We start from the raw sequence: 26708 nt of genomic DNA on the forward strand, positions 1-26708 counted from the left end.
AGGGAAGCATTGCCATCTATCCAACTGTAGCCATGAAGCTACAAAGAAAATCCACACGTGTTTCTCAGAAAGGTAGCTACGCGGTTGAAGAAAGCTTTGTCATGGTCCGAACATGGAACCCGATGCGAACGCCTTTCGGGAGCGGTCGCTGCACTACCTCAGCTAATCAGGAGACTTCCAGATCGCAGAGCGATGCGATTTAATCGGCAACTCTGGCATATTGCACAACCGGTGCTATTCTTTTCTTGAACACCAGGGCCTTAGACTAAAGTGGTTTTCAGTGCGATAACTCACATCAGATGTGTGTGCCGTGTTATGTGCTCTCTATCTCTGCTCCCCATCTTTCATCCCCCCCATCCCGCTCCCATGTGTAGGGTAGCAAACCGGTTAGGCTAAACTGGTTAACCTCCCTGCCTTCCTTCTCTACTTTTTCCTTCCTTCCTTACTGCGATAACTGACAGTACGTAAATACGCCGTCTTCCTTTTTGTTCCTTTTATTTTCTTCTTTTCTTTTACTTGACGAAAAGAACGGAGCACGAATGCACCACTGGGTGCCTGCTTTCTTCATGAACAAGAAGTGTTGTTACACGTATACTGCTACACAGTTATGTACATAGTTTCTGTAAACGAACGAGCGTGTCGCAGCGAATGCAGATACAACGGCATTACCACGTAACGGTCAAAACAACACAACGACGTTACAACGTAACTCGCAAAGTGAGATTGGGAATAATAACTTATATAATGGGTAAAAATTAAATTAAATTATGGGGTTTTACGTGCCAAAACCACTTTCTGATTATGAGGCACGCCGTAGTGGAGGACTCTGGAAATTTCGACCACCTGGGGTTCTTTAACGTGCACCTAAATCTAAGTACACGGGTGTTTTCGCCCACATCGAAATGCGGCCGCCGTGGCCGGGATTCGATCCCGCGACCTCGTGCTCAGCAGTCCAACACCATAGCCACTGAGCAACCACGGCGGGTTATATAATGGGTAACGACTCCAGCGCATGGCTAACCTACAATGGCGACAACGCGAATCAAGAACATTGATGTGATTAAAACAGTTATACACCTAAACTTTTGTAGAAGGTGATCGCATGGTGCACGTACGTTCACTGATAGCGCCCAATAACGTCACTGTCCTCAATTATTAGGGAGATAAGGCTGAGTTTGTCACCCGTTAAAACAGCTGTGCCTCATAACAGCTGGCGTGCCTCATAATAAGGTCGTACTTTCGGCACGTAAAATCGAAGAGCTCTTTTTTTTGGGGGGGGGGGGGGGGAGGGGGAGCTTCTATCCAAATGCATTGAAAAGGAGAAGCTGTTTCTCTAATGCGAGAGCATTACTTGGCTCATTGTGCAAACCCGCCGTCATCAGAAAGCCGTGGCAGAAAAATGCGCACAAGTTACGGCGTCTGCATCTTACTAAAAAAAAAAAAAACATGGCTACGGTGAGGATCCGATTTTTTGCGCCAACGTCACTGCTACCACTCCGTAGCCGAGTACGCTAAGCAATGCGCCACCGTTTCATGGCGCCACCCTTGCAACAGCTAGGCGACAGTGACGAATATCTTCAAGGCTGTGCATATGGTCCGCCTCCACTCAGCGGGCGATTCACTAGATGACGCACGGCGCAGTAAGCGCATGGCGGATCGGGCAGCATGCCTCGTCGCATGCGTCTATTAACTTGCGTTCTCTACCGAAACACATGGACGACGTGGCGCACAATATGAACGTCAACAGAGACGACATGCTTTGCCTCACGGAGAGAGAGAGAGAGAGAGAAACAACTTTATTTTGCCACTGCAGGGTAGGAAGTTAGGGCAGGTAGGCCTAGTGTGGCTCCCAGGTGGGGGCGACGTCTTGGGCCCACGAAACGAGTGCGAGTTGCGTTTTCTTGTCTTGCCTTGTCAGCAGCTGGTTCCAACCCTCTTCGGAGGGAACTGGCAGTAATGATCGTGGGGGAGGGTTACCCTCGCATCCCCAGAGAATGTGTGCCCGAGTGGCGAACACTCCATGGTCGCACTTAGTGCAGACGGGGTCATAATCCCCTCCAGTGATTAAATAAAGTCTAGAATGACTGAGTATTGAATCGGTCTGCAGTCTGCGAAGCATGGTGGCTTGCGCTCGTTCGAGGTCGGGGTGGGGAGGCGGGTACACGCGTCTCGTCTCCTTATAGAAGTTTGTAATTTCAGCGTAGGATTTGGGGGCCTCTGCGAGCGCATCTGGGTTCGAGGGGCCGGCCGCCCGGTTAGTTAGGCCTCGGGCTAAACGGTCGACCCCTTCGTTCCCAGAGTTCCCCGCGTGAGCAGGTACCCACACTAAGCTTATAGTTGTGTCGAGAGTGCAACCGCGGAGGATGTGTGCGGCGGGGAGACAGAGTGAGTTTTTTGAGAAATTTTGGATGGCTTGTTTAGAGTCACTGAGAACCGTGCTTGTGCGGGGATCCGCGATGGCTAGCGCGATCGCAACCTCTTCGGCAGCGGTGGAGGAGTGTGTGCGCACTGTAGCGGCACTGATGAGAGTGGTGGTTGGCGTCGCTACGCAGGCTACGTATGTGTTACAGTCGCATTTCGCCGCGTCCACGTACATGGCATGTTCGTCGGCGGAGTAGGTGACGTCTAAGGCTTGTGCCTTCAGTTGGCGGCGCCTATCGTGACGCCCGGGTAGCATGTTCTTGGCCATGGGTCTGATGACTAGCCGACTGAAGACTCCAGTCGGGAGGGGAGCAGTGGGGTGGATGTCACCTGTAGGGTTGATATTAAGACGATTAAGAATGTCACGACCGTGTTCGGCGCGAGAAAGACGGTGTACCTGTGCAGTCTTGTGTGCCTCTATCAGCTCTGTGAGGGTGTTGTATACTCCAAGCTGAAGGAGACGCTGTGTGCTGGCGGACTGGGGCAGTCCCATTGCCGCCTTGTACGCCGAGCGGATGATGCTATTTACTGCCTCTTCGTCTTTGCGGCGGAGGTGGTAATAAGGGTATGTGTAGACAATCCTACTAATGAGGTAGGCTTGTGTGAGGCGGCAGAGGTCGGTCTCCCGCATTCCCCTGCGGCGAGTGGCAATGCGGCGGATTAGGCCGTTGATTTGGTGGGCTGTGGTTCGGAGGCGTTGGATGGCTTCCGAGTTCTGCGTGTTGTTCTGAACCAGCATGCCTAACACGCGGATGGTCTGTACGGGGTCTATGGGGTGGGTGGCAATGTGAAGCGTGATTGGCTCTTGAGGGTCGGGGACGGGTCGGCGAACACGTCTGTCTCGTATAACTAACAGTTCAGACTTGGTGGGCGAACAAACGAGACCGTTTGCCTGTACGTAAGTGTGGACGGTGTCGATTGCCTGTTGAAGTGAATCTTGTATCTCCCTGTCCGAGCCAGTGTTTGTCCAGAGGGTAATATCGTCGGCGTATATTGAGTGCTTAATGTGGGGTATGGTGTCGAGAAGTGTGGGAAGGCCCCGCATAGTAATGTTGAATAGGAACGGGGACAAAACAGCTCCCTGTGGTGTTCCCCGGGTGCCCATGGTGACTTTGTCACTGCAGAGGTCTCCAATGTGGAGTTCAGCAGTGCGGTTGTAAAGAAAGTTGGCAATGTAGTTGTAGGTGCGAGTGCCTACATTCATCTGTGAGAGGTTGGTCAGTATAGAAGCGTGCGACACGTTGTCGAACGCTTTACTGACGTCGAGGCCGAGAATGGTGCGTGTCGCCCGGATGGGACCCGGGTCGAGTATGTCGTGTTGTATCTGCCACATGATGTCTTGGGCAGAGAGTCCAGCCCGGAACCCAAACATCGTGGGGGGGAGGAGATTCTCCTTGTCTGCGTGAGTGTGGAGTCTGTTCAGAACTACGTGCTCCATAACCTTCCCCAGGCAAGACGTGAGCGAGATGGGCCGCAGGTTGCCCATATCGAGTCGTTTGCCTGGTTTGGGTATGAAGATTACCTTGGCATGCTTCCAGGAGTCTGGAAGGCGACCTTCATGCCAGTGGTGGTTGAAAAGGTCCGCAAGTGCTGCGACCGACTGGTCGTCCAGGTTGCGGAGCATTTTGTTGGTAATATGGTCATCGCCGGCGGCCGCAGTGGTCTTGATGCGGTTGAGAGCGGCGCGGACTTCCGACGCCGTGATGTCTCTGTCCATGTCTGGGTTCTGGGAGCCTTTGTAATTTAAGGGGGTGGGAATGTCGGTGGAGGTGTTTATGTATTTGTCTTTCAAGGTAGCGAGGAGTTCCTGGTTCGTGCCTGGAAACGCGTGTATGACGCGGTTGAGATTCTTTTGTGATGCTGACTTGGTGTGGGTCGGATCAAGCAAGTGCTTGAGCAGAAACCATGTGTTCTTGCATCCCAACTGCCCATCGAGTCGGTCGCAAGTCTGATACCACTGTTCCTGACTAAGTTTGGTGGAGTAGGCTTCGATCTCTCGTTCTAGGCGAGCGAGGCGAAGCTTGAGAGGGCGGTTGTGTTTGCGTCGGAGCCAGCGAGCGTGGAGGCTGCGCTGGGCCTCCCACATATGCATGAGTTTAGCATCTGGGGTGGGGCCACCCTCCTCCTGTGTGACTGTGGAGGTGGCGTTGGCTGCGTCGCGGAGCAGAGTATCTGTCCATGTGTTGAGGTCGTCTATGGGGCTTTGCGGACGCTGAGTTCGTACGTACCGGAAAGCATCCCAGTTGGTGTGTTTGAATGTGCGGCGAGGGCCCTTGCTGTGTGTGGCTGTGAACGTAGTGCTGAGAACATAGTGATCGCTACCTATGTTCATACCGAGATTGTCCCAGCGCGCATCTGGGATGTTGCGGGCGAAAGTGAGGTCGGGGCAGCTGTCTTTCGTGATGCTGTTACCGAAACGGGTGGGCCGTTCGGGGTCGAGGAGGAGCGTCAGAGCCAGTGTCTGGGCAGTGTCCCAAACCTTGGCTCCTTTACGACCGCAGGCTCTGCTGGGGTAGCCCCACTCGGCGTGTGGTGCGTTAAAGTCACCCACTATAAGTAGCATCTCGTTCCGCGCGATCGCACACGCCTTGCGGAGGAGAGTGGCTACATTAGTGCTCTTGTCACTTGGGGGGCTGTACACGTTTAAGATGTTGAGTGGGGATTCGGTTCGGCTGTTTGGAAGGACCTGCACGAAAGTGTGTGGGACTTCGGGGTAGTCAAGATCGAGTTGATTGGCGGTGAGGTTGCGGTGTACAAGGATGGCGGTGCTCGGGCGGAGATCCGGCGCCACCGATTGGTTGTAAGCAGTATAGCTGGCTAGTTTTGTGTCGGTGTATGTTTCCTGGAGGGCTATAATGTGGGGTGTAAATGGCTGGGCCTGCAGGGTATACTCCAAGGCTCTCCGCTTTGCCTTGAAGCCCCTGCAGTTCCACTGCCATACTGTGATGGGCGCGCTAGCCATCGCGTTTCCTGTAGGGTTCGGGACGCTGCGGAAACGCTACGTCGGTTTTGATAATACCGCCAGCAGACGCACGCGCGGCTGCACTCTCGGTAGAGGGAAGCGCACCAGGCGACTGAGTGGGCTTTGATGTCGTGAGGGCGTCAGTTTGCGGAGGGCCCGCGAGGTGGTCGAGGCGTGCGGTTAGGGTTTGAATATTGGTTGCCATTTTAGTGCAGCCTTCAATGAGCTGGTCGATAGTGGGGGTCAGCCGTTTTAGGACGTCCTCTATTTTAGATAAGCGGGCGTCAAAAGTTTCGAATTTTGCGTCAAGGTCAGAGGTAGAGGAGGGGGGAGGTGCCTTGCGCTTATTGCACTTGGGCTGGTCGGTGTCCATGTTGGGGTCATTGGTGGAGTCGGAGGTGGGAGCGCGAGCCACCTGCTGCGGCCGCGGTTGTGGGTGCGCCTGTGCAGACTCAAGGCTATGAATTTTAGCATTTGCCTGTGCTAACTGTAGCTGTAGTTGCTTAACCATTTCTGCCAGTTCCCTTACCTGGGGGTCGGGCAGTTGGCTTGTGGCTGGTGGAGGGCTCTTCCACGCGACCTGTTTGGTGGACTTGGTATCCGGCCCGACCTGGGAGGTTGCCCGGGAGTCCCGAGAGCGCGATGGGGAGCGGCTAGGGCTGTTGTGACTGGAGCCGCTGCTTCGCAGTGGTGGGAAAGCGTCATTTCCTGGGGGTCGTTGTTGGCGGTCGCGGCTCCGAGAGCGAGACTGATGGCCACGTGACAAGGTGCCGGGGTCAGTTTCAGTGTCCGTGGAGGATTTGGAAGATTTAGCTCGGCTGGTTGGCACGAAACGGTATTTACAGCTTCTACTGCCGGTGGGATGTGGGCCTTTGCATACGATGCACGTGGCTTGACAAGTGGGTGGTTGGCCGACTGGTTGAGGTTCGTGGGCCACACCGCAGCGGCGGCAAATGGGTTGGCGCGGTTGTGGGCACACATCTGTTCTGTGACCTAGCTTGCGACAGTTGAAACAAGCCTCCGGTCGCCCCTTGTAAGGGAAGACCTCGAAAGTGAAGCCCAAATACCGCATGTATCGGGGCAGCTTGGTGTTGGCAAACGTGACGACAAAGTGTCGTGTCTGGCCCATACGCCGCGCAGCAACGATAGGGATGTCGGGATTTCGAGCCCGAAGCTCGGCGAAGATTTCGGCGTCGCTTTCATAGCTGTAAGCCCGGTACAGAATCCCTCGCACGGAGTTGTCTGGGGCTGGGGCGTAGGCGGCAACAGGGACTTCTGTGGTGTCGATGGTGATGGCGCGGACCTTGGCGTATGACACTGCACGAGCACTGTCAGGCGTGCTCACTGTCACTGTGTTGTTAGTGGGGTGCATTCTAACCTGGTCGGCAGTAACTGCCAGGCGTTGGTCGACGTTGGCTGCTGCGTAAATGGCAACAGCCAGCCGGGCGGGGCCGACGGTGTGGAGGTTGAGTGTGCCCTGCGGGCGAAGGACTATCTTGAGGTCGTCCGAGGGCAGGCGGGGAAGCGGGCGCTTTCTGGTCGGCGGTGGAGGGCGGCCGCGTTGCCGCGCATTCGGGGCAGACAGCGTCGTGGCCGGCGTCTGGGCTTCGGCAGGTTGTTGTTCAGGCGGAGATGGGCGTCGGTAGCGGCGTTGCATCTCGAACGCCGTCCATGTGCCGTCGGACAACTCCGCGGCGGTGATATCGGAGCCTTCTACGGTGTAAGGCATCTTCCATGCGGCGTTGGGCGCGGCAGGGTGCGGCGTCACCACCGCAGCTTGGTAAGGGAGAGTACGCTTCAAAAAGGTGGTCGGTGGGAAACGGCGAGAAGGCCGCTTCCCATCGCCTCACGGAGACATGGATGAGGCCGGATGACAAGAGACAAATCACGGGATACTCGTTCGTGTGCGCCGCTCAGCGACTCGGCAACGTTGCCGCCGGCGTCGCCACATACGCCAAGCCGGAACTAACCTAACTTACGCTCTCAAATTCAACCAATTTCATTCAAACCGGTCCAGCGGTTGGCTTACTAAAGACATTCTTTGCGTTTTGCATGTATTTAATTATGTGGAAATCGGATTTGGCCCAGAGCTAAAGCTTCCTTTCAACAGAACTGATCGACAGAAATAAAGGTATTGGGGCCCCATTAAAGCTGTGAAGGTGGTTGGCCAACGAAGCTGTGGTATCACCTGAGCCGCCATACCCATGTGACGTGCCTTGAACGATTGTACAATGCACTTCATGAAGTGATTGACAGCAAGAAAATGCATTGTGCCTAACCAAAAGGCACAGTGTAAAAGGCATTTATGCGCCTTTGGCAGCAGCAGTGTTCGGAAGAGCGTTTGCCTAAATGCTCCTGCATACTGTTACAGATAACCCTGGATCCTAGGACGACACCACTATAAGCCGAGAAGCGCACGTTTTCTGAGGCTGCATTTCGACTCCGGTTATCAACTAAGAGTTATCAAGGACGGACGTCACCGGCTGGCATCACCTGGCGTGGCGCTTGCATCGACGCATCTGCTATAAAGCTACGGCATCGCATCCAAGACGGCACTTTGGCAGCAGCAGTGTTCGGAAGAGCGTTTGCCTAAATGCTCCTGCATACTGTTACAGATAACCCTGGATCCTAGGACGACACCACTATAAGCCGAGAAGCGCACGTTTTCTGAGGCTGCATTTCGACTCCGGTTATCAACTAAGAGTTATCAAGGACGGACGTCACCGGCTGGCATCACCTGGCGTGGCGCTTGCATCGACGCATCTGCTATAAAGCTACGGCATCGCATCCAAGACGGCACTTTGGCAGCAGCAGTGTTCGGAAGAGCGTTTGCCTAAATGCTCCTGCATACTGTTACAGGTTAGTGGCTTTTTTGAGGGGGGTGTTATTGTGTTGCTGCCACTGCTGCTGCCAAAGGAGCGAACCTTGTTTATGTCAGTATGGAGTGTGTTGAGTGTGAACAAGAAATCTTGGATCCCAAAGAGAGTATATCTTGCATGACTTGTAAGCTTTCGTACCATGTAGGAAGCTGCGCAGGAGTGTCGGAGGCAACAATAAAATCTAAGAAATCAACCTACCAGAAATGGAAATGCCCGAAATGTAGGCTACCAACCTCACATGTTAACCAGGATGAGAAAGAAAAAGCACCGTTGACCGTAGAAGATATGTTGGTCGTACTTCAGGAGATTAACCGAAAACTTGATGTTTTGTTGCCACTGAAAGAAACTGTCGATGGAATTGAGCAATCGGTGCAGTTTATGTCCGAACAGATAACAGACCTGTTGACGCGCACAGAACAAAATGAGCGAGATATTAAAGCAATCCAGACTAGGCTCGCAAAAACAGAAATGAACAAAGAGCAGCTTGAATCGCTCAGTGTCCAACTCGATGACCTCGAGTGGCGCAACCGGAAACTGAACTTAGAAATTCATGGTGTACCACAAACGGAAGGCGAAAATCTTTTGTCCAAACTTAATGCTTTGGCTGGTGAAAGTGGATTGCCCCAGCTATCAGAACACGACATCACGGCAATTCATCGATTGCCGGCAAAGCGTGACAAAGTGCCTGGCATCATCTGCCGTTTCGCGAGACAGAGCATGAGGGACAAATGGTGGGCTAGCAGGCGGGAGTTGACCACTGCGGATGCCAATGTTCACATGTTGGAAAACCTGACCAGGCGAAATCGAGAACTGCTGAGGGAAGTGAAAGAATGGGCAAAAACAAATCAGTACAAGTATGTCTGGCACAGCAACGGCAAGATTCTGATAAGAAAGACTGATGGCGCGTCAGCAATGCCAGTGCAGCACTCTTGCGACCTTGGCAAGCTGCAATAAGAAGGGAGAATTGATTTTTTATTTTGTTTCCTGCCAAAAATGCAGACTGTAACAGAAAAGAATTATCTACTCCCAGAGAACTTCAAAGATTACCTTGGCCCGGTTTTCCAGACGTCATTCAAATGTCTTCATATCAATGCTCGATCTGTCAGACGTAAAGAAGCATATTTCGACACTTTCTTTCAACAACTAAATGTTCCCATTGACGCTATCATGATCAGCGAAACTTGGTCTACAAGTGATTATGATGTCTTTCGAATTCCTGGTTATGAGACATTTTTTCTGAATCGTTACGCTGGTATTGGTGTTGGCCATATCCATATCATTTAAGAAGAAGTGGCGGCCTGAAATATTAGAGCGATTCACAGTTTCTGTGAAAGAATATGAAATCTTAACAATGTGTTTGAACAACACTATTTTTGCAGTGTGCTATCGTCCACCAAAGGGTTGCGTAGCCATATTCTTGAATTTTCTTGAAAGCCTGATTTCATTTGCAACTAGTCAGCATTTAAACATTGTCCTTGGTGGTGACCTAAACATTAATATGTTATCGGTTGATGCATCCCAAATGAGTTTAGATTTATTGCTTAGAACACATGGACTTCTGAATGCAATCAAAATGCCAACGCGTGTTACGATCACATCTTCATCGCTGATCGATTTGTTTATCACTAACCATGACCCTAGTATGATCACATCTGGAGTAATAATTTCTGACATCAGCGATCACTTGCCAATATTTATGTGTGTTAAAAACATGTCTAAAAAGAAACGTAGTTCAACATATTCTTTCCAACTTATATCTGAAAAAACACTGTCGACATTTAGAAACTCGGTAGAAAAGAACAACTGGAGGCCTGTCCTTTTAGAAAATGACGCCAATAATGCTTACGAGGCATTCTTAGGTATTCTGAAGCCGATTTACGAGGCCTGTTTCCCAATATTAACAAAAAAACAAAGGCGTCACAGTCGCAAACCATGGGTCACACCGGAGTTGGTGGCAAAGATAAACACAAAGAACATCCTATATCATAAGTTTATTAAATCGAGAGCTGAATGTGATCTGACAGCGTTTAAAAAATATCGAAACCGCTTGAATACTGAGCTCAAGAAAGCCAGAAACGCCTATTACACAAATCAATTCACGTCAACTTGTGGTCGTGTCGACATTATGTGGAAGCGGCTAAACGCAATTTTGGGGAGAAATAGCAAATCAGGTGAATTAAATATGCTAAATATCGATGGTGTAAGTATAACTGGAAAAGAATTAGCAGATACGTTTAATACGCACTTTATTTGCGCTTCTAGAAATCAAGTCCCGCATAACAATCTCAGTGATGTCGTTCATATAAGCGACACTATATTTCTCAAACCGGTTGAAGAAGCAGATGTAACGGCAGCCTTCCACGAACTAAACAATAGCACATCCATTGATATTGATGGCCTCCAGATAAAGCCTATACGGTATATTTTTGACCTTATTTTACCATACATCACGCATATCTTAAACCTTTGTGTCAGTACCGCTGTATTTCCTCGTAAAATGCAGATTGCACGTGTAACAGTTATCTTTAAAAAGGGTGATAAAAACCAGCTCGGGAATTACAGGCCAATATCTATCTTACCCGTGTTTTCTAAGCTACTAGAAAAAGTAATACTTAGAAACTTTTTGCAGTTTGAAGAAAAACACAAAATTATAACAGCAGCTCAGTATGGCTTCCGTAAGCACCGCTCTACTGAACTTGCACTATTAGATCAACGAGAATATATATTGAACGAACTCGAACATAATAGGATAGTCATTGGTATTTTTCTTGATTTTTCGAAGGCATTCGACTTATTAAACCATACAATACTTCTTCGTAAACTTGAGCGTTGTGGCTTCCGCGGCCATGCACTATCGCTTGTGCAGTCATACCTCATGGATCGCAAACAGGCAGTAGCAATAAATGGTCTCCTCTCAGATATGCAATCTGTAGGCTGTGGCGTTCCACAAGGTAGCATTTTGGGTCCATTTCTGTTTAATCTTTACATCAATGACATTGTACATGCAACTCCATTCGTTAAATTTATCATCTATGCTGACGACACCAGTATTTTTCTTGCCGGAGATAATGCAGCCGAACTCACAGATACTGCAAACAATGCACTGAAGCAAATAGAAAACTGGAGTAGCAGAAATGCGTTGCGGATTAACACAGCAAAGACTAAAGTCGTTGTTTTCAGAGGTAGAAACAAGAAGGTCCGTCTCACTAAGAATATATTCCTTCAGTCCGTACCCTTAGAAGTTGTGCCTTCATTTAAAACATTAGGTATATTATTTAATGAAAGAATGTCATGGGATGATCATGTTAGCTTTGTAACAAATAAATGTTCACGTATTATTGGTCTTCTTTACAAGAACCGTGAGATACTACCGCGAAATGTAATGCTAATGCTATATAATTCATTGATACAATCGCATTTCAGCTATTGCCATTTAACCTGGGGTGCAACAACAGCAGGCAATCTTCAGAAACTACACTTGTTACAGAAAAAATTTCTAAGAATTGTTGAAAATGTTCCGCATACCTACCATACGGCCGCACTTTTCTTAAAGTATAACTTACTACCAATTACTAAACTTTAAGACTATCGTCTGAGCAAGTGTGTGAAAAACGAGGTGTTGAAGAACATATCTTTTCTATCAAAATTAGCTGGTTTAGAAAAACGAGATGCAATGTACAGCACAAGAAACATAGCACAATGGAACGTAAAAACATACAGAACTTTCTATGGTAATCAAACATTAGAAAATAAACTACCACGACTTCTTAACAAACTCGCACAAAACGATATTGATCTCCAAAACACAACACGCCACAAACTGTTCGAGTATTTTTTACACTACACCTAACCTTTTTTTTTTTTTTTCTGTGATTTGTCTACCCAATTCTTCTTTCTTTCACCATCATTGTAAGTTTTCTTTCCAGCCAGGACAATGCTGTTGATTTTATGCTGACTACTGTAACCGGATAACAACTCTGCTATATGTATTTTTTTTTTCCTTTGTTATCTGTATTTCCTGTATTTTCTTTTCTTTTTCATGTGTGTGAAAAAAAAAAAGGGAAAGAAAAACAACCACTGTATTGCTGTCAAAGTGGGGGCCCGTGGCCTTGTCAAGCTGTCCAACGGCAGCTTTTACTACGGGTCCCCGCCATCATCTGTACCATGGTGGCAAAATAAAATTTGAATTTGAATTTGAATTAAAAAAATGCATTATACATCAAGTGTTGTGCCATTACCACAAGCCCGGATCCCGAATCTGCAAGATGCAGAATCTATCCTGCGAGCGCCATAATTCTCCCTTCACAAGTCAAGATGCTGCGCCTTCGTGCGGGAGAAGCCTCGGCGGAGCAGCGTGTTTTGACGTGTCCGCGTGTGCCCGACGGCCCGGCGCCGCACCTCCCTTGCCTGGAGGTCACCGCGCGCGCGAACTTTGAACCGGGTGGCCAGCGCGGTCGCTGGTTGGACCCTTCGGACGACCGTCGTGTGCTGACTTTGTATTGGGCCGTTTGAGTGACAATGGGCCTCGGGGATTATAAAAGCAGCGACACGCCGCTCGAAAACAGGATCCGCCGACCCCACCTGGAGAGAGGGTCGCTCCCGACTGGGGTGAGATGTGTCACGCGTTTTCGCCGGACGTCGTCGTGCGAGAACAGTCGCGTTTGTTGTGAGCACTCGGCCCCAGTGCCGACCCGTTCATGTCCTGTATGATAACCTGTATATAATGTATAAAGTCCCTTTTGTTATTCTCATCGACGCCAGGCTCGGAGTCTTCGCTACCAACGCTCTGTCACGAAACGGGTGACGAGCGCTACGGGACCACAAAGCCGTATTCGTGGTGCAGCGGTGCAAGCTCGTAACACTGCTGGCACCGGTGGGGTGTCGTAACACTGGATGGCAGCTACGGGATTGACCGGCATCAGCTACCTCGGCGCGGTGAGTGCCTGAAGTTTACCTCAAACACCAGACTTTCTCTGACACAGGTTATAGTAGCTTAGGGAAGGATTTGGTGTTGCATTGTGATAACCTTGTGTGTTTCAAGCCTAGTAAGAGTGTTTTGAAAACCAGGGGATGCTGAGGGGGTAAACAGGGCAGTGTGTGAAATACTTGCATATGTCTTACTAGTAGTGTTATAGTAGCGTACGGCAGGTATATTCAAAAAGGGTAAACAGCAGGAGGACAGTGTGAACGATGGAGAAGTACAAGGTGAAGGAACTTCTCGAAATTTGTGAGGAGTTGGGCATTGAGTTGGGCTCAACCAAAAGAAAGAATGCGATCCTTGAGGTCATGAGGACTGGGGACGTAACGGCTGAGGAAGCCGCAGAGGCCTTGGCGGGTATCAATGAACGTCGGGAAAGGGAGGAGAAGGAACGTTGCGAGCAGGAAAGGAGAGAAAATGAACGTCGGGAAAGGGAGGAAAGGAGAGAACAGGAACGTCGCGAAGAGGAAAGGAGAGAACAGCAACGTCGCGAGGAGGAAAAGGAGGAAAGGAGAGAGATTCGTGAGCACGAGCTTAAAATGAAAGAGTTGGAGACCCAAAATAGCTCGCCAGCGCCTAGTCTCACTTCTAATGTTCCAAGAATACGCGATCAACTTCCACCCTTTGTCGTCGGAGAGGATATGGCCAAATACCTCGTGAAATTTGAGCACGTGTGCGAACGGAATAGCATTGAGCGATCCCTTTGGGCACAGAATCTGTTAGCGTTGCTTCCTGGGGAGGCATCAGACGTAATAACTTGCTTATCGAAAGAGGCGTTTGAGAGCTACAGTGATGTGAAGGAAGCGCTACTGCGGAAGTACAAATTGTCGCCCGAAGCTTTCCGGCAGAGGTTCCGGTATGCAAAAAAGGGTAAGGAGTCGAATGTTGACTTCGCGTTTCGTCTAAAAGCCGACCTGGTGGAATGGCTGAAGGGCGAAGAGGTTTTCGACGACCGCGACAAAATTGTCGAATGCATCGCGTTGGAGCAGTTCTACCGTTGCATTGATGAGGATGTCCGGCTCTGGCTGCAAGATAGGCTAAAGGATGTTAAGCTAAACAAGGCAGCAGAGTTAGCGGAAGAGTATTACGCACGCCGCAGCTTGCACAGCAAGGCAGTGCGCGTAGAAAAAGCTGATAGGAGAGATTGGTTTTTCGGGAAGCCCGACGAACGGAAGCAAATCACGCGTCGCGAGTTTCGGGACGACGAATCCCTTACCAAAGAAACTGTAAGGGAAGGGCAGAATACATCTCAGAATGATGACGATGGTCCGAAACAGCGAAACGAAATGACGCGTTCTTTTGAAAAGCGAAAACCGTTAACCTGCTACAATTGCAAAAAGCAAGGGCACATCGCTGCAAGCTGCCCAGAGAGAATTGCTTTTGCAACGATACAGGAAACTCACAAGAACATACGTCTATTGGAGCCCTATGTGCAGGAAATTAAGGTAAACGGCAAGAAGTGCCGAGCACTGCGGGACTCTGCAGCAACTATGGACGTTGTTCACCCGTCTTTCGTCTCCTCGAGTGATTTTACGGGAGAGTGCGTTAGGATACGGCAAGTGGCCGAGAAGGAGAGTGTCTGTTTACCGATCGCAACGGTTATCATTGAAGGAGAGTTTGGGAAACTTAACACCGAAGCCGCTGTGTCAGCCGCCCTCCCGGAGCAATTTTCCTACCTCTTCTCAAATAGCTCGGAGCAGCTGCTGAGGGATCAGGGCAAATCATTCTTTGCCGACGTGGCGTACATGGCCCCCACGCGATCCAAAGCGCGCCCGCTGTCGAGGGAACTTGACTTAGCGTCGGTGAGCGAAAGGCGGTGCGGCACACGGACCGATCACGGTAACTTGAGTGGCGAGCAGTCACGGGAGAGGCAGAGCTCGGAGGCTGGCCTAGACGAGCGGGTCCTGGAAGTGAGTGGGAGTGACGCGTGCAGTGCTAGCCGCGATATAGACTCGACGCCGCAATTAGGCGACGCGGGCTCCACACTCGCTCCGGTTTCCGCCAGCCGGCAGGAGCAGGCTGCAGTTGAAAGAAAAAGTCTGATTCGCGAACAACAGGAAGATTGTTCACTAGCCGATCTGAGGAAGAGCGTCAAACGGGGAGTGAAAAAAAAGAGGGTTTCGTTTGGCAAGGAATCTGGCTTATTGTACCGCCGCTACACGGATAAGCAGGGTCGCAAATATAAGCAGCTTCGGATTCCGCGAAAATATCGCCGGGAAAAATGAATGACCTCATTTGCTTCCTCAGAAGTATGTTTTCGGTCCAAGTGATTTCAAGGGGACCATTCTATTTGTAATTATTATTGCTGATTAATAATTGTTTCTATTTTGTTATGTTGATGATTTGAAAACTGATTGTTTAAGCCTTGTGTGCTAGATCGTACACCTGCCTCTTGTTGCAGCGGGAGAAAAAAAAAAGGGGAAAACAATTTAGTTAGGTTGATTTGAATTATGGCCTTGTCTGGTGTTTGACGGGAGACAGAGGGCACTTGTTCGTGTTGGGTGTTGCCTTTTGCCGGTCGGTTTTGCAAGCTGCAGAACGACCAAGCGGGACCAGTGGCGAGAAGCAAGGTCTTAGGAACGACCCGAGCGGAGCTGGTCAAGGTGCCTTGGCGACGACGTGGTGAGCAGAGCTCCTGTCCTGGCGAGTCGGACCTGGGCACGTGAGGTTACCTGGCGTCCCGACACTGGACGTGAACTTGGACGAGCCTGACGAACGTGCGCGCCTGGCATCCGAGCCACGTGGAGGCAGCTCGTCTTCCCGGCGCCTTATCTGAGGGCGGGGATGCTGTTGTGCCATTACCACAAGCCCGGATCCCGAATCTGCAAGATGCAGAATCTATCCTGCGAGCGCCATAATTCTCCCTTCACAAGTCAAGATGCTGCGCCTTCGTGCGGGAGAAGCCTCGGCGGAGCAGCGTGTTTTGACGTGTCCGCGTGTGCCCGACGGCCCGGCGCCGCACCTCCCTTGCCTGGAGGTCACCGCGCGCGCGAACTTTGAACCGGGTGGCCAGCGCGGTCGCTGGTTGGACCCTTCGGACGACCGTCGTGTGCTGACTTTGTATTGGGCCGTTTGAGTGACAATGGGCCTCGGGGATTATAAAAGCAGCGACACGCCGCTCGAAAACAGGATCCGCCGACCCCACCTGGAGAGAGGGTCGCTCCCGACTGGGGTGAGATGTGTCACGCGTTTTCGCCGGACGTCGTCGTGCGAGAACAGTCGCGTTTGTTGTGAGCACTCGGCCCCAGTGCCGACCCGTTCATGTCCTGTATGATAACCTGTATATAATGTATAAAGTCCCTTTTGTTATTCTCATCGACGCCAGGCTCGGAGTCTTCGCTACCAACGCTCTGTCACGAAACGGGTGACGAGCGCTACGGGACCACAAAGCCGTATTCGTGGTGCAGCGGTGCAAGTTCGTAACACAAGGCAGGTACGTGGCTTGCCTTGGGCAGGATCCGTTGCGTCCTGCCTATATAGCCTGAACACGACGTCGTTGTGCATACTGACGCTGCTGTTCCCGTCGCCGCTCATCGTCTTCACGCTGCTCTTCGGGAGTCCTAACTATGCGTGGCCTTTCCACAGCGCTATCCCCAAAATGAAATCAGTTGCTAGGCGGGTTCTTCTTTTACATGTGAAGGTATAGCGACGTCACTCCCTGCTTCGTTTTCTGCTGTAGCCGCTTCCTGGCAACTGCAGCGTATGCAACCGTAATCTTTACTGGGAAACGCATGCGCCGAACGCTACGCGCTTCACATTGTTCGGACGCGCTTTATCATTTATCATGTGGTTTTGAGACTTGTTTTGTGCTTTTCTTTATTGAAACGAATGCTGCTGTGTGTTCTGCATGCGTGATTCCAATGGAGAAAGGCACTTCTCGCTTTAATGGTTTTCTGTCGACTGTTGTGTCCGAGTCATATACAGCTTCGCTGTAAAATGTGTACTATTCCTCACTCACCCGAGTATCCACGACACGAAACAATAAATGAAACAGCTTTAAAACCAAATATACGTTAGAAGTCTAACAGTGTTCCAACAAGGAATGTCGCTTGAGCCAACGTTTCGACAATTTAACTTGCCTTCATCAAGACCTAACTAAAATAAAGTCCTGACGAAACGTTGGCTTGAGCGTTGATTCAAAAATTGTTGATCACTTCAAGTCTTCATATTCTTGTGAACCTCCAGCTTGTTTAGGTGTATAGAGAGGCGTTTAATCAAATTTGTTGAAAAATCCGTGGTTCCCGCGTGGTACATGCGAAGCATGGCTTCAAACAGCTAGTTGCGTATTTTCTGGAAGTTATCGAAATAAATAGGCGGGTCACTGTTTCTCTGTCCATCCACTGATTGGCCAACGGCGTCACTAAAGCTTCCGCGAGGAAGAGTGTGGGCACAAGAGGGGTGCATAACGAGGCACTGAAAGGTAACAGTTCCCCTGCCTTCGGGCAGTGAGGAATGCGAGGCGAACCACGTGCGTGTCGGTATAAGCGCACACAGAGAACCAACTGCAGGACTGGGCTTGCCAGGGAGTGTCAGCGGCTGAAGAGTCTGTGTAGTGTATAAAACGCGAGTCACAAGAAGTGCGTTGCGATGCTGCTTAGCCGGCATATTGCCCGTACGTAAGAGAGCAAGGGCCACCTGCGCACTATCAAAAGAACGTACGGTCCTTCCTCCGCGTCACGTGCTCCGGAGCACAATATCCTGCATCTGGTTGCTGGGTTAATTTATCTATTTACTTACTTTTGTGTATGTAGCCTCGTGCATTAATATACGATGTGTGTAGGCCGCGGCACATGCCGCTTTAACTGACTTACTCGCGCGCCCACGGTGCGCAATATGGTAAAATATGACGGACAGCGTCTTATGTGATGAGAGCAGGAAAAGATAGTTTGCAGATGAGCTAGCTATGGCGAAATCAGCAACAGTAACATTACAGTGTGAAGAAATTATTATTATTGTTATTATTTGTTTTGAACACATATATACAAATAACAGGAAAGGGAAAGCGAGGAGCAGGCTGGCAACTGCCACCGGAAGGGGCACAACGCATGCCTACTCTTTAGAAGGGAGTTGACAGCAACACAGAAATGGAAGGAGGGGAGGAAAGAGGAAAGGAAGAGCAACAGGACAAATCTAAAGGAAGGAAGGAAGGAAGGAAAAAGTGGAGAAAGAAAGGCAGGGAGGTTAACCAGTTTAGCTCAACCGGTTTGCTACCCTACACATGGGAGCAGGATGGGGGATGAAAGATGGGGAAGGGAGAGGGAGAGAGAGCACATAGCACAACACACACATCATTAGTTAAAGTCCATCACTCTTGCGTGGTACGTAACATCACTGTCACAGCCGCTTGTCCAATATCGTCTCTTTCTAAAGAATAAAGCTGAACACAGTACAGATCACACACAGTAGGGCCGGTCACTGAAGGTCACGCTACTACAGAATGTTGAATAGAATAGTTTCGACGCTGCAAACGTGAACCTAAGTTAGCTAACTCTAGAAAAGTAAGTATAGCGCGATGAGCCTGATCACGTTTAGACGCACAACCACTGGGGTACAAACATTCGTCGAGTGCCGTACACCGCACGCCAAGGAGATGATAGTCTCTCACTAGCGACATGTGCTGCGCACTGAAAGCGGGACACTCAAATACAAGGTGCTGAAGTGTCTCGCCGCAGCCACAAGACGTACACGATGGACTTGCCACACCTCCTTGTCTGTGTAAACGTTCGCGCACGTTCACGCAGCCAACCCTCAGCTTGAGTAGTTGTGCTCTAGCGCGACGAGGCAAGCCTCGACCGCGAATACAGGGAGGGAACGTTTCATTTGCTACGCGCTGGTCTGGATGCTACTTGAGTAGGTGGCGACGAATCAGCAGACGAGCGTCATCAAGCTTGCACAAAATTTCTGGGCAGTCACAGTTGTTATGAGCGCAAGTTGAAGCGAGCCGATCAGCCTCTTCCTTTCCGGCGATTCCTACGTGTGAAGGTATCCCTTGAGCAACGAGAGATACCCTACGGGATGAAATTTTGCTCGCAGAGTCAGTAATGCTGCGCAAAAATGGACAATAAATCTCACTGTGTTGTAACCTGCAAAGGACAGCGCGAGAGTCCGTAAAGATGGCAATCTTCGATGTAGTTAACTCCTCTTGCACGTATTTCGGTGCAACATTAATCGCTGCTAGCTCCACAGTTGTTGGTGAAGTTGGATGAGGTATTTGAAAGATACGCCGTACTTGAATCGAGGGGCAGAAAAACGCTGCAGAGGCTCCTTGACCGTCGCTGTGTACAGATGCATCTGTGAATACTTGAAGATAATCTGGAAACTTTTCGAATGAGGGACCCCGAACGTCCTTACGTGTACACAGATTCGCGATTGGCGGCCAGAACATTCGCCTCGGGCTCGATATCGGGGGAAGCGGCGGCCGAGGGAGCCGCGGGTCAGCACATCGTCAAATGGTTTCCGGCCCACATGGGGGCTAACGTGCACCCCGACTTTCCCAACGCCAACGACCTGGCGCACGGCCGCGCGCGAGAACTCACGCACCGCGGCGATCGTGGCGAGTGAAGTGGCGGGGAGGGAGGGGAGCACTGAGACCCGCTGCTCACCTTCAACGAAATAACAACACACTATCAGCTGTCGAGGAGGACCTTCCCGCTCCCCCACGCTAAACTCACTAGACCACAGTCATCGATATTCAGAATGCTTCAGACACGGTCGTTCCCCTCGAGAGGCAGTCTGAGCCTTTATTCACCAGAGGTAGAGCCGCAATGTCCGGATTGTGGCGAATCGTACTGCTCGCTAGCGCAAGTACTCTGGCAATGCTCCGCGTTAAGCGGCACCGTGTTCAATAAAGAAGAAGACTTGGTGGACGCCCTGCGAAGCGACGACCACCAGACCCAGCTCCGGGCCGTCCAAAGGGCTCACGAAAGGGCGGAGGCTCACGGGCTTCCCGTCCCAACGTGGGTGCGGCCCGCGACCCCTGCCGACCACTAAACCAAGAGTGGGTGGGGAGGGGTTCCTCAGGGCCCAATAAAGTTATTTCCTCCTTTTTTCGAACATGTGATACTGAGCCAATTGGAATATTGCCGAAACAGCCGTATCAGACTTTTTGTGCATGTCAGGGATTGTGAGGTAAATGGGGAATACGTGTTTCGTTATATCTTTTGGATGTGGAGGCGTAACTGAAGCAGCATGTTTAGAAATGTGAGTGATATTCATAAATAATTCCGCCATTTTTCCCATGCGTGATAACGGGCGGAGAATGAGACGATCGAGGAGCGATTGACCATTCGATGCGCGGTGCATACGCTCAATATGATATAGAGCTCTCTGGTCTGCTTGCAGCCTCAGGGGTAACTGATGCGCTTCAGTGAGTAATGCAACAGATTGCGCCTCATGAGGTAATCGAAGCATTAGTCGAAGGGCAACGCGGTGATCTTGTTCCAGTAGGGCTATCAAACTAGGTGTTGTGTTCAGGACTGGTAACGCGTACATCATGCCTGAGAGTACAGATGACTGGCACACCTGGAGAGCCGTTGTTTGGTCGCAGCCAGCACCTCTAGCAGTCAAGGCGGCCACATACTTAAGGAGGGAGAACGCAAAAGGGCAGAGAGATAAGATGCTCACATTTAAAGACGCCATGCATATTACGGTAGCACTGTGATGATTAACCAAAAGGTAGTACTTCACACAGGTTCACTCAATGCTCGGCACACGAGCATTTCGAACTACGTGGTCTTTCTTTGTGTATTGAGCTCATAAAGAGCTGGTTGCTAAATAACGTTACACGGTTCAAAAATGTACATAGCTCGTGCAACTACAAATGAAACGAGAGCTTGAAAGCAGTTTTAGAGTATGCGAATGCCCTAGTTGTCAGGGTAAGGTGACCTTGTCATATATCTTATAGCGTCAGTTTCATCTTCGCAGAAAAACATAGTCCCTGTTCTTTACGAGGTGACTATTTGTGTGCATGTCTCCGCTCTAAATAATCTTTTTGTGCTCTACCTATAATATTTCTAGACACCATATCAGGCTATGACTTCTTTTTTCTTTTAACTAATATGCGCGTTCTTAAAAAATTATACCGCACTGCACATACAAGGATACACGCCGCGGTGGCTTAACGGCTATGATGCTGCGCTGCTAAGCACGAGGTCGCGGGATCGAATCCTGGCGCGGCGGGCGCTTTCTGATGTGGGCGAAATGCAAAAACGTCCGTGTGTCATGCATTGGGGGCACGTTAAGGATCCCCTGGTGGTCAAAATTAAGTCGGTGTCACCCACTACGGCGTGCCTCACAATAAAATCGTGGTTTTGGCACGTAGAACCCCAGCAGAATACAATACAATACAGGGATGTTGACACTGTTGTCATGAGGCTTATGCAACCGCCATACATTGCGAACACGAAGTGACCATGATCAAATGTGAGGCAAGGAGTACTTGCGAGTAATAATAACTAAATCGCTGTTATGGACGTGCCCTTAATTGTTCTACTATACGTCAAATAATAACGAAAATTTAAACTCAACATCGCAAGTTTTTATTGAGCCGTCATTGTTGCACTTAAAGCAACCTTCTCGTGACGGAATAAGCACCAACTCCATTCATTGTTCGTACTAATTTTCCATAATAATTTGATCTATCTATCTATCTATCTATCTATCTATCTATCTATCTATCTATCTATCTATCTATCTATCTATCTATCTATCTATCTATCTATCTATCTATCTATCTATCTATCTATCTATCTATCTATCTATCTATCTATCTATCTATCTATCTATCCATCCATCCAATCTTGTTTGCTTGCTTTCTTTCTGTTTCTTGTTGTCCTTACTGACCTCCTTCCCATAAAGTCAGACATACGAGAGTACAGACAGGGCTTCTTTTTGGCGTTTCGCGCAGTTAACCCACGGCGCTGAACTATATAAATTACAGGGCGTAAGAGCATAATATGTGTAAGAAAAAGCGTTTTGACGAACTACGTCACTGAGTAGAAAAAAAAGGGGGGAAATAAGTGCGCTTTAAAGAGTGGTTTTGTTCCTTTAAGAAGACGAGCCGGCCTGGGACAAAAAAGAAATGTTCGACTTCCATAAATATACCGAAATAAGAATAATACGCATACGCCACCGGAAAAGCCCACCATAATATAATAGGAGGTATCACCGATGCACAAATCCATTTACATCAATAACTATATTACATACTTAAGAGTGCCAGGATAGTAGGAAAGTCTATACAGGCGAGCGCACCATTGAAAAGATGTAATTGAATCCAAAAGGTAAAACTAAGGCGAGACACACCGCTGCATATCAATAAGAATACCAGCGCTTAAGAATCCCACCACCGGGCCTTGCTGTTTGATAAGCAAGAAGCACGCGGGTCTCCCTAATTTCAAATTGCAAGTTTTGGCAAGCGGTGGGCTTCCCTGCAAAAAACGAGGCACTTGACTCGTGTGCACAGAAAGCGTTTGCATTACGAACGAGGCGCACAGCTGCCTCTGTGCTTCTCCGGTTCCGTTACGTGCGCGTAAGCGGTATACGAAAGCAATTGGGCCCGGCTTCTTGTTCAGTGACTCGATAGCGCTCGCGCAAGAAAGAGAAACACCGTTGGAGAAGATGGTCGGCACGATGCTTGCATCCGTTCTGTGCTCTGTACATGGTTAGCAAAATACGAAGGAACGCCGCGATCGTGCTACTTACTCAAACGTTAGGTGCAACGTTGTAAGAAACTATAGGGATACAAATTTCACTAATGGGAAATTTGTCCCTCCGTGTTCAGTTGACGCATCTGGGCATGGACATCTTGAAAGCTCTGGACAAGATTCTGGTCTTGTAGTGTACTTGATTAGAATATCCACGGATCAGAAACCGAAAGCGTCAAGCGTATGGCACGATAGAAGCATTTCTTTAGTGGTCCGCACTTTGGTTATCACGCCTTGGGCTATAATGAATGGCCGGCGCACCATCCCCAGCTAACGCGCGCGCGCGATTTTTTCTATCACAATCAGCTTAATTTGGGCCACTTAGCTCGGCAATGGTTTCGGAAACAATGGCGCGAAAAGGCACGGACATATAGAGACACAAACAAATCGGAATATGAATAAAAAGAAATACCGTCTTATAAGCATGCTAGAGTCAAGCATACTCTGTCACGTGAAAGATACCGTATATAATTTAAAGGAGGCAGGCGACATGTGTATTAACTGCCGCATAGCTCGGACATGGTGGTGGCCCAGGTACTCTGCCAAGCAGCCGACTACTAAGAGCTGGCGCGGCTTCTGCCAGATAAGAACGTGCTCTTTTTTCTTCTTTATTCTAAGACATATTAGTGAAGTCAGGAGCTTGAAGCGCCTGTGTTCAAGAATGCGCCACAAGTATAGGTTTCTTGGCGCCTTTATTAGTTTGCGCTGTTTTGTTGTTTTGTGTCTCTCTGCCCGTGCCTTTTCGCGCCATTGATCCCAATGCTTTCTGTAGTTGTCAGCGGTACCAGCTCCCGCAGAAGCGTACGGTTTTAGTGTAGGGCCGTTTATGCCTCCCTGAAATACGGGAGAGTTCTGGCGCGTCAGACAGCCATATAGAAAGCTCGCCATGAACACATCTGCGTGTCTTCGGCCGATCTGTAGATCTAAGCAGAGTTTTCGCTATTGTAGGCCTAGCGGCGAGCCGGGCGTCGACGATGGGGCCACGTTGAGGGCGCCTGAATCACGTCCGCTCGTTCGAACAAACTGGGCAGGCAGCAACGCGACGGGTGGCTTCGCATCGCTGTGTGAGCGCCGCATTGTGCGCACGTGACGCCTGCTGCGGGAGCAGAGCGGCGCTTACGACCGTCCCGCGCCGAAACCTGGCGCGCACGGTCTCCGTCGCGGTGGTGCCTGCGCCAGGCCGTTCACATGCCGATCGCGTCTCGGGGCCAGCGAGCAGCCGCTGTGCCGGTCCTCTATCGGCCTCGTCCGCGGTGGAGCGGGACACGACTGTGCAACAAACTCTCTCGGGCCATCGACCGTTTCCTGCTCCATCTTCCTTTTCTCTTTTGCCTAAAGCACTTTCAGTTGTCGCCGCTCTTGCGGCCACCATCGCACACGCTGCCGATGCCTGGTATTCATGCGAACTGACAATCTTGCCGAGTGGGTCGTTTATCTTTTTTTCTTTTGTCTGACAGTTTAGCCGGGCGTTGGGGATTAAAACATATTTTGGGGTTTTACTTGCCAGAACCACGATGCGATTATGAGTCACACCGTAGTGGGGGACTCCGGAATAATTTGTGCCACATGGGGTTCTTTAATGAGCACCCAATGCATGGCACGCAGGCGATTTTGCATTTCCCCCCATCGAAATGCGCCCGCCAAGGCCGGGATTCGATCCCGCTTCCGTGGACTTTGCAGCGCAACGCCAAAGCCTCTACGCCCCCACGGCGGGTGGGCGTTGGGGATGGTTGTTTAATTGTCCAACCTTTATAATTCGTGTGCCAGCTGTGTCGTTTATTTTTATTTTTATTTTTATTTTTTATTATTTTTTTTCTACCAGGAGGGACCACACACTTCCGTTCTTTCGTTCTGTTCTGCGATATATTGTTCCTTCTCATGGTTCTTGCTATGACGCACGTGTGTAAATCGTGGGCCGGTAAAGGCATCGGGTGTCATGTAGGTAAAACCTTGAACAGTTTACAAACTCGATTTTTTTGCTCGTGTGTGTGTACGTTGATCGCTGAACTGCCATACTGCGGCTCTGTCCAGCACTGGCCCCAGGCGCCTCGACGGCTTCACCGTCATGCTGAGGTGCTGTCGGGCGAAGCTGATATTATGGCTGTCGCGGTTGCTGTTCGTTGCTGCTCATCTATGGTCAGCTGAAGCTTGTCCCCAGCGCTGCAACTGCCTCGAACTACAGGTATGCGCTTCCTATTTGTTCTGCGACTACGACCTATACGAGCGGTTATCAGCATTTGAATGGAGTTGGGGTCAAAATTGTTATTCGACATCGCGGCGAGTACTAGATTCTGCGTCGTTATATCCGATGAAAGGAAAAGGTGCCATGCGTCTGAGTGTAGTGGCGCAGACCTACGGAATAAACTTGGCCTAACGCTACCCAGCACTCGCTTAGCTCACTCGTCGAGCACGTTATGTGAGCACGACAGGCTGATCTCAGTCCGTCAGCTCGACTCTATCCTCTCTCGTCGCGTTCGCGTGGATGTCGCGCGTGTTGAACTGCCGCCCGGGAGCTGACGTAGAGATGGCGCAGGTGCTGTGCCAAGAGGCCGGCTACCGGGAGCTGCCAGCGCCCGTTCCCCGCGCAGCCGTGGCGCTGCTGCTGACCAGCAACCAGCTCGAGCGGCTGGCCACCGACAGCTTCCGCGGCCTAGTGCGGCTGCGCAAGCTCATCCTGGACAACAACCGCATACAGGCGCTTGCGCCGTTCACTTTCCGCGGGCTCGCCGGACTCGACGAGCTCAGCCTGCAGAACAACCCGCTCACAGTGCTCTCGCAGCAGGTATACGCACTAAAAATTGTATCGCCTATAAGCTTGCTCGTTTGTCTCACGGCTAACCCCATCATACTTTAGGGGTGTAGATCGAACCGCTGATGGCAACAAGTTAAGTTTTCTTCTTTTTTTTTTGCGACATTTTGTGGCAGGTAAACATGATGATAGTCGCGACAGGCGGCACGAGAACTGCATGAACTAAACTTTAATAGCTATCGCTGTCGAACTTTTCGGTGCGCACCAGGTGTTCAGAACTAATGCAGTTTTCGATTTCGGCTTCTCTCATAGCAAGTGCGGCTGTTTAGGCTCGCTCTCGTGTACATCAAATGTCTTTATATATCCTTAAGGGCGAAGGTGTCAGCCGTGGGACATACCAGCATCTGGCTATGACTTTCGTGTCTCCGTGCGTCCTTGTATAATCTGTGTATTTTGTTTCTTCTTATGTATATACGCCAGCTCACCTTGGACTGCATCGCTGCCTCTTGTATATGTTGGGAACTCATTATACGCGTATTTGTCGAGACTCTGTGTTGTGTGTAGTGCAGCCTGTCCTTTCCTTTTGTCTCTGTATGTTCCAGTGTGTCTGTAAGACTACATGTGGACTCCTTTCACTCTGGTTTTCGAACCTATGGCGTCATTTCTTACTTTAGAATATTTTTTTTTTATTATCGTCGTTACCATTACCTAGTAGCCGTCGCCATAATACCGGGCAACTAAAGCCTTCGTTTATTATCAATTAAAGAAAGCTGCAACAGTTAGGGAGCAAACATATTGGGCTTTGTCTAAACGATACTGACATGTAATTGGAGTGTATTGAACATCGAGTTGCAAACTGAGCATTAAAGACACGCAGATTTGCGGAGAACATTGTCCGTGATCTGTGCACTAGCGTCGCGGTTTTCGGCGTGCCGGAAGGATGTCGCCGGCATTGTCTTTTTCTGCCTGTTGCACATGCTGATATTTAGCGGTACGAACTTATATGAATCGGTGC

At 49.9% G+C, this 26708-nt stretch overlaps 1 protein-coding gene across 4 annotated transcripts in view; it reads left to right on the forward strand.

Annotated features, from left to right (window-relative positions):
• LOC135896975 (leucine-rich repeat-containing protein 15-like) overlaps positions 1 to 26708 on the forward strand; it is a 77999-nt gene that overhangs the window by 45356 nt on the left and 5935 nt on the right. For 3 of the 4 annotated variants that reach the window (XM_065425536.2, XM_065425537.2, XM_065425538.2), the window contains 2 exons: positions 24976 to 25126; positions 25478 to 25726. In XM_065425536.2, coding sequence (XP_065281608.2) covers positions 24976 to 25126; positions 25478 to 25726 — 400 coding nt within the window. Of the gene's footprint in view, positions 1 to 24840; positions 24883 to 24975; positions 25127 to 25477; positions 25727 to 26708 lie in introns of those variants that run through there. The other variant, XM_065425541.2, reaches the window with a different exon arrangement.

The sequence above is a fragment of the Dermacentor albipictus genome, chromosome 3 (genome assembly GCF_038994185.2).
Source record: "Dermacentor albipictus isolate Rhodes 1998 colony chromosome 3, USDA_Dalb.pri_finalv2, whole genome shotgun sequence".
In the NCBI taxonomy this organism is placed as follows: Eukaryota; Metazoa; Arthropoda; class Arachnida; order Ixodida; family Ixodidae; genus Dermacentor; species Dermacentor albipictus.